At 42.9% G+C, this 12164-nt stretch overlaps 1 protein-coding gene across 1 annotated transcript in view; it reads right to left on the bottom strand.

Annotated features, from left to right (window-relative positions):
• Positions 1–8027, bottom strand: part of LOC109932912 (netrin-G1-like) — a 39123-nt gene extending 31096 nt beyond the window's left edge. Inside the window, exon 1 of the mRNA XM_048616943.1 lies at positions 7785–8027. Within this exon, the coding sequence (XP_048472900.1) occupies positions 7785–8027 (243 nt within the window). The remainder of the gene's footprint in view (positions 1–7784) is intronic.
• Between the last annotated feature and the right edge of the window lie 4137 nt (positions 8028–12164).

The raw sequence follows: 12164 nt of genomic DNA, 5'->3' as shown, positions 1-12164 counted from the left end.
AGCAGCGGTGTGCCACAAGGATCAGGTGTTGGGTCCTCTGCTTTTCATCATTTATATAAATTATTTTGATGTGAACATAAGAGGTATGGTTAGTAAGTTTGCAGATCATACCAAAAGTGGAGGTGTGGTGGACGGGGAAGAATGTTACCTCAGAGTAAAACAGGATCAGATAGACCAATGGGCCGAGGCGTGGCAGATGATGTTTAATTTAGATAAATTGAGGTGCTGCATTTTGGAAAGGCAAATCAGGACAGGACTTATTTACTTATTAGTAAGGTCCTGGGCAGTGTTGCTGAACAAAGAGACCTTGGCGTGCAGGTTCATAGTTCTTTGAAAGTGGAATCACAGGTAGATAGGATAGTGAAGAAGGCGTTTGGCATGCTTGCCATTATTGGTCAGTGCATTGAGTATACAAGTTGGGAGGTCATGTTGTATATTGATTAGGCCACTACTGGAATACTGTATGCAGTTCTGGTCTCCCACTGTGTTGTGAAACTTGAAAGGTTTCAGAAAAGATTTACATGGATGTTGTCAGGTTTGGAGGTTTTGAGCTATTGTGAGAGACTGAATGAACTGGGGCTATTTTCCCTGGAGCGTCGGAGGCTGAGGATTGACCTTAAAGAAGTTTACAAATTCCTGTGGGGCATTGATAGGGTAAATAGACATGGACTTTCCCCCAGGTAGGGGAGTCCAAAACCAGAGGGCACAAGTTTAAGGTGAGAGGGGAGAGATTCAAAAGGGACTAAGGGGAAACACAGAGGTGGTGTGTGTATGGAATGAGCTTCCAGAGGAAGTTGTGGATGCTGGTACAATTACAACTTCTAAAAGGCATCTGGAAGGGTACATAAACAGGAAGGGTTTAGACGGATATAGGCCAAATGCTGGCAAAGGGGACTAGATTAATTTAGGATATGGTCAGCATGGATAATTTCAACCGAAGGGTCTGTTTCTGTGCTATGTATCTCTATGTTTCTATGTCAAGGAGATAACCTAGACCCTACCTTTTTCTTATTTTAAAGGCAAGTGTCAGATATTGCATTGCAGATGAAATTCGATTGGTCAAACTACCAGTCTTTAAGCAAAATATACTTTATTCACATAACATAATTAAAATACAAACAAAAGAAAGGATTGGAATAACTTAATTCTTTTGGAAAACTTAACAGAATGATAGATTATTTAACTACTAAATGGCAACTGGTCCAATGTAGTAATATTCCATAAACAAATGCTTGGCAAAGGCAAAGTCGGTAAAATAGATTGTCTCCCATGCAATTCTAGCAGCAGGAGGAGAACCCTGGCTTTTAGCTGTACCAAAGAGAGACAGATATAACAGCTTTCAGACCCCCAACATCTACTGAAAGCTAAACTAAAAATTCTCATTCTGTAGGAGCTGGACCACAACCAATCAGGCTGCTTCTATTGTTCCAACTTTAACAAAAAACCCAAGCCTTCTCAAGCTGTTTACTTTATTGACCTGAAGCTGACCACTTGATACCTCGGTCTCAACTTCTCTTCCACAAAAAAAAGACAAAATGCGCCTCTCAAAGCCAGAGTATTGTAACACCTCTTATTCTCAATCCTATTATGAGTGGGAACTATTTATCCCTACATATTCTATCCAGCCTCATGATTTGGAAAATGTCTGTAGATCTCCTCCTGCCCTGCTTCAAAGAAAATGAACGAAACCTCTCAAATATTTTCTCACAACTGATGTTTCTCATCCCTGGTGCCATTCTTGTAAACCTCTTCTGCACTCTCTCCAATTTCTTATTTCTGTGAGCTGATATATTTTATTTAAGACATTGCTATTTCTTATGCAGCTAAGAGTAGTAGTGTGGTTTTTTGTTAATCTCATGAGATGGGCGCACATCTCACAACTCCTGTTCAGCACAGGCAATGATCCTTACTCTCCTGCTAGCTCCACTGCCTGTACCCTGAAATGGGAGGGGGGGTGGTGGCAGTGGTTCAGGAACCTTACATCAGGTATAGCCCCATGACTGCCTGCACACATTTGTACTCATTGTGCATGTTCTTCTCCTGTGATAACTGAGTGCCATTAAGAGAAATTAACATTGGTACATGAACACATGCCCTGCTTTCACAGATACAGTTTGAGATATCAGTCCCCAGATCTATGAATACTTTAATTTCACCATCATTAGCAAGAAGTATGTGCTTTAAGACATCTGAGGGGCTAAGGACTGTAATGAATGGTGCTTCTGTTTGGTCAAGGAGCTAGAGTACATGAAAGACAGTAATGTATTCAATGGTACATGGAACTAAGATAATTCTGAGGTGTTCTGCCTGAAGCCACTATTTGTATTGCCTTCTCGACCCATGCAACCTGTCAGTGAAAGCGTATTAGATTTGCATATTCTGACATGAAAAGTTAGTGATCTGATGGTGAGTGAGCTGTTGCGTGTTGTAGCACCTTCTATGCTTTAATTGCAAACTCTGGCAATCTCATTGAAATGTAGGACCGGGCTGGAATCACGGGATGAAAGGGATGATGTCTCCTCTTGTATGGTCACAATTAAGGCAGTCATGGTCTAAGGACATGATGTGAGCCATTTCAGATGGAAATGGGGAAAAATTAATTCACTCAGGGTGTGGTGAACCTGGGGAATTCTCTACTAAATAAGGCTGTACAGATCACATCACTGAATATTTTCAAGAAAGAAATAGATAGAATTCTATAGGCTAAAGGTGTTAAGGAGTGTGGGGAGAGTGCAGGAGTATGGTGCTGAGATCGACAACCAGCCATGTACATACTGTGAGGTAAAGTGGGCTGAATAGCCTTGTCCTGCTCCTATACCCTATGTGTCTCTGTGCGAGTTGCAGTACCACCATGGCACAAATATGAAACATGGTTCTAGTTATATTGAGGGTACTTGAGGAGTCTGATGGGAATTACCTTGCACCCAATCTTGTGTATGCCATGACAAACCGACAATGCTAACTCATTCTCATGGGGACATGCAGCACTGAGCAGACAATGGTGCTTACCCTCAATGTAGCACAGCAGATCATTCATTGGCTGACAGCACTGGATCCACTGGCTCTTGAAGCACCCACAGATACTGACCTCCATCTGGGCTGCCTTTGTCAGCACATGGATTCCTGTTTGCATTCCACGGAAACAGTACATCCCTTCTCCTCCAGACAGCCTACAGGAGAAAATTGAGGATGGCGTCGCTGAAGCATGGATCTCATTTCTGTCTGGAGTGAAGACATCTTCTGGAGGTGAGTGGATGCAGCCCACAGAGTTTGACTGCTATTACTGGCTTTCAGACAGTGAAATACCGTCCAGGTGCCTATGGCACCAGAAGTTGAATCCTGGAAGGTTTCAGTGGGTTTCAGAACTTCTGGCCCAGGAAATTTGTCATTCTACTTCCACACACATAGTCCTACCTGCTCCAGAGGTGTGAAATAGCATTTCTGAACAGGTTGATTACAAAGGAACATGTAATTTCTCAAAACAACTCAACTCTTCTCAGGGCAGAATTACCTCCTGCTACTGGGGACATTGCCACACTTAGTCGGAAAAGATCAAGATTAACTGTGCCTTACTATACCCAATATCCAATTTCTCCCTCTCTGAGTCACATTATGTTTCATTGTACAGTGTCCCATCTGCCTGTGAATCACACTGTGACTAACTGTATCCAGTTTCCTATCTCTTTTTTTCCCAAACTGCTTATAGTATCCAATTTATCACTTGCGCAGAGTCTCAATGAAATTTGTTTTGTAGCTTGCAAAAAAAATCTCAGATCAATGAACAAACTGTCACTGAAATGGAATTGCATGTGAATACTTTGAGCTCTTGCGAGGGATGAATCCAGTCGGGGATTACAGAATCTGTGGAATATTCTATTTTCAACACTGGCATTGATGAGAATTAAGGGACTCCTTTCCGTCTGGAGGGATGAAGAAATGACCATTGTCTTTTCCATCTCGATGACACTGCATAGATCTACCGCGGCCTCAGCTCATCTGTTGCTGAAAACCTCACCCTTGACTTTGCCACCTCCAGACTCGACTAGTCGAACAATGTCTTAACCTCCCTCGCACCCTCGTCTCATTCGTGCTGTCATAACAGGTCACGAAGCTACACTGGTTCCCAGTTTGGCAAAACCATATACTTTTTACTCTGTGTTCATTTTCCTCCATGGAATAACAACCACTTTGTCTCTGTAATCTCTATCCCTAAACTCTCCAATTTATTCCTGCTGCTTTTACTTTAACCTCTTGAAAATCCATGATCTTAACCCCTCTGCTTTCAGTTGCCTAAATTCTGGAATTCCCTCCCTAAGCGTCTCTAATTTTACCACTCCCTCCTTCTAAGACACCAATTACTTATTTGACAAGGTTTTTGGTCATTTTCCTAATAACTTCCTTTCTCGTTGAGCGTGGAAGTGCTGTCAGAATACAGAGGCGTGCAGTCCATTTTACTCCGCCAATGTCACTCTAACCCAGGTCTGTTGTTGTAAGCCAAAGGAAACGCCGAAAAGTGTGGAAGGGGCGGGTGACTCCGTTCTCCCGTTCTCCCGTTTCCCTCTTTGGACAGCTGAAATACTCTCAGCATCCTCCAACTAAAGAGAGCGGAAGGTGAACTCTGCCCAAAAAAAAAATGGACAGTAACAAGTCACAGGGTGAAGGAATAACAGCGAAATTGGAATAAGAAGAATAATTAAACCCATCCACAAACAACCTCTCCTTTAAACCCATGTTGTTCATGGCGGTGAGCTGTCTTCTCGACAACTGAGTGTCTCCTCTGTGTTAAGGTACAAACACATTGCTTTGGGGCTGGAGTCACGGAAGAGGCCAAACAAGATCTGGTATATAAATACGCTTTCCTATTCGAAGAAAGGCTAGTGAACCCGATGGCAATTTTTTTTTCTCTCTGTCAGTTCGATAGTTGCGTGGTCGCTATTACCGAGACAAGCTTTTATTTCAGTTCTGATTTATTTTGTGGGAAATTCCATAAATGTTACGGTGGGATTTGAACTCACGTCTCTGGGATTATTCGCTCTGTGACTAACCGCTGTGCTCCTGAATGTAATTAACATTTACATTTCATCTAATTTGCAGTTTAAACAAAATCTATTGAATCGTAAAGTGGATTAAATTCATCGTATTCCATTTTGACTCAAACATTCAATTGATGAATTAATCTTCTTGAGCTTTGGTTATGTTTTACTTCCCCTAATGTGAATAGCTGGGAAACTGGATCACTGTTTCCTCCGATCTCCTTTATTAAACACTGTTAGCAATTACTTGTTTCATCGCTCTCTCTCTCTCTCTCTCTCTCTCTCTCTGTGTGTGTGTGTGTGTGTGTGTGTGTTGATCTAACGGGGATGAGAGGGAGGGACAGGCAGATATCTCTGTTTCTAAGCTTCTGCCAGTGCTGTCGAGGGCATAGTCAGGGATTCTGGTGAAAAGTGTTCAGATAAGACAGCAAGAGAAAATTAATAGTGAGACCCTCATTGAGTATAGGAATTGGGAGGTAATGTTGCAGGTGTACAGAACATTGGTTGGGCCACTTTTAGAAAACTGCATTCAATTCTGGTCTCCCTGCAATAGGGAAGATGTTGCAAAACTTGAAAGGGTTCAGAAAACATTTACAAGAAGTTGCATGGTTGTAGATTTTAAACTGTAGGGAGAGGTCAAGCAGCATCAGAGGAGCAGGAATGCCCTCCCCCATTTTGCCCTCCCCCATTTCTGAAGAAGGGTCCAGACCCGAAACGTCAGCTTTCCTGCTCCTCTGATGCTGCTTGGCCTGTTGTGTTCATCCAGCTCTACACCTTGTTATCTCAGATTCTCCAGCATCGGCAGTTCCTACTATCTCTGAATAGGCTGGGGCTATTTTCCCTGGAGCATAGGAGGATGAAGGATGACCTTATGAATGTTTATAAAATCATGAGGGGCGTGGATAGGGTAAATAGACAAGGTCTTTCCCCCAGGGTATGGGAGTCCAAAACTAAAGGGTATATGTTTAATGTGAGAGGGGAAAGATTTAAAAGAGACTGAAGGGGCAAAATTTCACGCAGAGGGTGATGCTGAATGGAATGAGCCACCAGTGGAAGTGATGGAGTCTCGTACAATAACAACATTTAAAAGGTATCTGGATGGTACATCAATAGGAAGGGTTTAGAGAGATATGAGCTAAATGCTAGCAAATGAGACTAGTTTAATTCAGGATATCTGGTCAGCATGGATGAGTTGGACCAAGGGGTCTGTTTTCGTGCCGTACATTTCTATGACTCTCCCAAAAGCAGTTTTTTACTCAGCTCAGTCTCAAAGGCTAAGAACTCTTGCTCTCCCTGGATTGCTGCTCCTGTAATACAAACCCCTACACCACTGAACCCCCATACATAATATCAGCACAGCATCTGTTTAGGAATGAGTGTATTTGCACCAACGTCACAGCCACAGTCTGAATACATTCTCACCCTGGAGTCTTTCCGTCTCACTCACCCACTCACACTGAATACAGAATCAGAGAAGAAAATTCAGGAGATGGAACAGATTGGAAAAGAAGGAGCAAGGACATGTGTCTTTTTAAAAAAAAACGATAAGTTACAGAATCAGAACATAATTTGCGGGATAAAAGAGTCGAAATTTGGGCACATTGTTCTGGCTATTAAACCTCTCATGATTGCAGACGCGAAGTCAATATCTAGCCCTCAACCAAAATCGCAAGAAACAGGAAACTTTTGATTGTGTTTGTGGGGTGTTGCTCTGCGCAAATTGACTGATAAGCCCCCAACATTGAAAGAGTGACCACATTTCATCGAATAAGTCGCTCATGGTGAAGCACTTTGGAACGTCCTAAAGCTCTCAGTTAGAATCTGATCTTACTGCGGTCAGTCGAGGTTTCAGACACACTTCTAACATTGCAATATGGAACCTGTAAGATGTGGTTCAAAGATCTGAGGAAGGGTCACTTGACCTGAAACGTTAACTCTGATTTCTCACCACAGATGCTAGCAGACCCACTGAGCTTTTCCAGCAATTTCTATTTTTGTTTCAAAGATCTGGGTTGTTTTCTTTTAAATAGCAGGTAACTGATTGAGTTGGAGTATAATTCCCTGTGATAAATGACATGTTCTGAAATATATCATACATTTTCAATTATTGTCAAACCATATGGCTGATTACTACATCAGGAGTTTTCCCTCAAACAATGATGTACAAACTAGTCACCCTGAGGAGATGATTAGCTTAACAACAGGATAATTACCATGTAAAAACTATCAAGAATTTGCATTTCAGTGGCTTGGTTATGGGATACTTTATAGGACTGAACCAGATCAAATGATATGGTCAGACACTGTGAGATTTTAACAACTCCCACAGGAATCCAATCTGGTGTTTTGGCTGAAAGCAGAACTTCATAAAAATGAAATGTTTCACAGCAGTGCCGAGAAGTTTGAATATTATAAACATCAGTGACCAGAAACAGAATTGGACAGGAGGTATAATCCCACCCGTCCAGATTGACTAAGATCCCTCATCCCTGGTGTAATTCCTGTAACTGGCTTTAGTACCCTCACCAACATCTAGAATGTTATCTAGAAATGGACACAATCCTCCAGCTTGGGCCTAACCAATGATTTCTAAAAGTTTGATATCACTTCCTTGTTTTTGTACTCCATGCATCTGGTAATGAATCCAATATAGGAGTGTGAATAAAATTCACTTTAACAAAGGCCAATCAGTGAGTCACTGCTCACGGTGCCACACACAACAGAGGCTGTTTCAGAACAGGTTGTACTCACCAGAGTGCAGTACATCTCGGGGGTCTCTCCACACGTGCTGTTGGGGGGATCCAAACTGATCTTCAGGAACCTGGTGAGCAGGGTGGTCTCAGGTTGGCAGGCCATGTAATCCCAACTCATCCATTGGTCCCAATGGACACGGGTCTTACACAGGTCATAGTGACCCCAGGACGGGAAGTGCTGTGCAGAGAATGACAGGGTCACATAGAGAGTGTGAAGGGGCAGCAGGCTGGATAGATGCATCACTCTGACTGTATCCCCCTTAGAGAGGCAGGAATCTCAATCCTTCTTGGGGTGATTCAGGAGACTCTCTGCACTTGCACCACACTCACTCAGGAAGCAACTCAATATGGGCAGATGTTCCCAGCCTTGGGACTCATTCTATTTTCTGTTGTGTTGGTGCAAATATTCCAAGGTTGAGATTCCAGTGTTAGAGCTGATGTGCCGGTTGTTCTTATTCAAAATATTGTTTTCCTCCCAGAGCTGTTTGTTGTGTCAGGCGGATGTTCTGCCTGTCTGATCAGTTAGTACAGGAAGCCAATATTAAGACATTCATCAGGTCAAATCCTGTTCCCCATTGCTCATCTCTTCTTTCATGAATCATTCGCCTGTTGGAAAAATTAATCAAATACGTCGACTTAAGAACAAGCAGTGCCTCTGAATTTCAGCCTTCGACCACAAACCACCCTTAGACTCCACACCTCACTTGAAATGCAATGTTGCAGGCATAGAGAGCAGTTGTCACTTACAGCGTTCACTAGGAAGCAGATATTTGCAATTTTTATGTATGCAATATAAGACCAATGAATGATGTGCCTATTTACATAGTTAGATTATCTGACTAGGTTGAAGTACTAGTCTGGACGCTGGGGAGAGCTCGTCATCACTTTATTTTCAAAATAGACATCATGGAATCTTTTACATCCCAATAGGTTGGAAAGCATCTTAGTTTTAGCGCAAAGGTGACACCTTTAACATTACAACACTATCAGTCTTGAGCTGCTAGACATTCAACACTCAGTCAGTACTGACCCTCTGACAGTATGGCACTCCCTCAATACTGACCCTCCAATAGTGCAGCATGCCCTCACTACTGACCCTCTGACAGTGCAGCACTCCCTCAATACTGACCCTGCAATAGTGCAGCACGCCCCCAGTACTGACCCTCTGACAGTGAAGCACGCCCTCAATACTGGTGCTCTGATGGTGTGGCACTCCCTCAGCAGTGACTTTTGGACAGTGCAAAATGCCCTCCATGCTGCCCCTCTGACAGAATAACACCTCATCAATACTGCCAACCTGCCAGTGCCTTCATGTGACTCCGGATTTACAGGAGTTGTTGACTGTAAATCACCCTTTAAAATGGTATCAAGACACAACTTTGAAAGGAGCAATTAGGAATGGGCAACACAACTAGCTTTACCAGCAATAGCAAGATCCCATAAAAGCGTAAATAATTTCTGACAGTGTCACACTCTGTTAAACCAACGCTGGGATTCGTGCCAGGTTAGATTGTTGGCTCGAACCTCTGGACTGAGTTTGATTCAGCTCCGTCAGGAGGCATTAGGAATAACAAGGTGAAAGAATCAAAATAATGTTTTCTCCTTTTCCCAGCATTGTTAGGGAGGTGATGGCATGGTGGTAATGTCACTGGATTAATAATCCAGAAACTCAGGTGGATGGTCTGCAGGTATGCGTTCATGACAGGTGATGAAACCTAGATACAATGTAAATCTGGATTTAAAAAGCTATCGTAAAGGCAAGCATTGTAACCACCACTGATTGTCATAAAACCCCATCTGCTTCAGAAATGTCATTTCAAGAAGAGAATCAGTCATCCTTACCTGGTCTTGCATATGTGTGACTCCAGACGCACTGCAATCTGGCTGACTGTTAACTGTCCTCATTCTAATAAATCCTGACCTAGCCAGCGATGCATATTCTTTGAACTTTTTTTTTAACTTATTTTAATTCCTCTTGATACTGAAAAAGGAAAATGATTCTCATTCCAAGCTTTAAGAGTTTCCCTTTTGTCTTGTTTGGTGACCATTCCCATATCCTATATTACAACACAAGGTGTTACTCTGAGCTGTGACTGATATCAAGATTAGTAACTCAATTATTTATAGCTCATCCTCGAGAATAAATACTATGAGCCTTTATAAATTGCTACCCTGTGTGCAGAAATAGTCACTGAATGTCTCACTTCCTCCCACATTCCCCTTCAGCTTTCACGTCATCATAAATGACAGTCACATTCTGAACCCAACATCACTCCACAAATCCCTGAGCACACACTCACCATCTCCAAACTTCAGACACTCACTCAGCAACTCCACCCACACCCACCACCCACCAACACACGCTCACATTTTTCAAACAACCAACGCGCTCACCATCTCCAAACCCTGACACAACACTCATACAGTCATGAAGTCTTGAGTCATACAGCACAGAAACAGACCCTTCGGTCCAACCAGTCCATGCCGACCATAATGCAGACTAAACCAGTCCCACCTGCCGGCACTTGGCCCATATCCCTCCAAACATTTCTTATTCATGTATTTATCTAAAAGTCTTTTAAATGTTGTAACTGTACCCATATCCACTTTGTCTTGAAGTTCATTCCACACATGAACCACTCTCAGTGTAAAAAAAATGACCTTCATGTCTTTTTTAAATCTTTCTCCTCACACATTAAAAATATGCCCCCTAGTCTTGAAATCTCACACACTGGTGAAAAGACACTTGCCATTCACCTTATCTATACCTCTCATGGCTTTATAAACCTCTTTAAGATCACCCCATCTACCTTCTATGCAGCAGTGAAAAAAGTTCCAGACTATCCAGCCTCTCCTTATAACTCAAACCCTTCTTTCCTAGCAACTGATAAATCTCTTCTGAACACTCTCCAGCTTAATAATAACCTTCCTATAACAGGGAGAGAAGAACTGGACACAGTACTCCAGAACAGGCCTCACAATCATTCTGTATAACCTCAACTTATCGTCTCAACTCCAATACTCAAGTGTGTGAGCAATGAAGGCAAGCATGCAAAATACCTTCGTAACCACCATCTCCAAACCCCCAACACACACTCACCATTACCAAACCCCCAATACACTTATCATATCAAAACCCCCAACATACACTCACCATCTCTGACCCCCCAACACACTCACCTTCTCCAAATCCCTAACACACGCTCACCATCTCTGAACCACACACACTCACCATTTCCACAACCCCAACACACTCCCCATCTCCATACCTCCAACATACACTCACAATTACCAAATCCCCAATACACTCCTCATATCAAAACCCCCAACACACACTCACCATCTCTGAACCACAACACACTCACCAAATCCAACCCCCAACACACACACTCACCATCTTCAAAGACAGGAGAGATCTATGGCAGGGAAAGGAAGAGGGGAAAAGAAGACGGACAATAAGAGTGGTGGAGAAAGACAGAGCTGTGAAGGACGGTAGAACAAACCAAAGGAAGATTAGGAGAAAGAAAGATGGAAAAGCAGAGAGAAATTGGAATAATCAGAACAAAAGGAGAAAGGAGACGGAGTGACATAGATAGATAGATACATAGATAGATAGAGTTAGAGAGCGACAGAGAGAGAGTTGGGAATCAATGGAGTGATCGAGATAGAGAGATGGGGATGAAGTTGAAGGGAGGAAGATTAAGTAATGTGAATGGAGAAATGGAGATAGAGATGAAGATTAAGATATCAAGACGGAAAGATGTGGATAGAGATGAAGACAGATAAATGGATAGAGAGGTAGAGAGAGAGAGGTGGAAATGGAGAGATGGCGATAAAGAGAGCGGGAGCCGGTCCCGGCGCCGTAGACTCACACGTTGAGACTTCAATGTAAATCCTGGAGAGAGACTGGAAGCAGCCCATCTGAGGATTCCGCATGGTCCTAAAGTCCTGCTTCACCATCGGACTTTAAATCTGCGCTAATCAAAACTGTCTGAGATTCTTCATGCTTTTATAGTGTGGAAAGTGTTCTCCACTATTCTACAAAACGTGAAGTCATATAGTCTGAATAATAATGGTGAGAAAGGCCAAAGTCTAGAGCTGAGGTCAGATGCCTGAACTGCTTCTGGAACCTGCCTTGTAGCTATTTATTTGCCATCTACTCGGAAGAGCTGACTAATGTCTTATCTATTCAGGAAAACGGGGAACAAGCGAGTGGACAAGAGCCAGCACAGGGCCCTTAGATCGAATGGCCGTTTCCCCAGCAAGTTTCTCATCCCGTCACACTACTCCACCGGACATAGTAAGAACTGCCGATGCTGGAGTGTGATATAACACAGTGTGGAGCTGGAGGAACGCAGCAGGCCAGGCAGCATCAGAG

This window comes from Rhincodon typus, chromosome 35 (genome assembly GCF_021869965.1).
Source record: "Rhincodon typus isolate 14 chromosome 35, sRhiTyp1.1, whole genome shotgun sequence".
Taxonomy (NCBI): Eukaryota; Metazoa; Chordata; class Chondrichthyes; order Orectolobiformes; family Rhincodontidae; genus Rhincodon; species Rhincodon typus.
The sequence above is the reverse complement of the archived record's forward strand: the minus strand, read 5'-3'. Positions and strand labels throughout refer to the sequence as shown.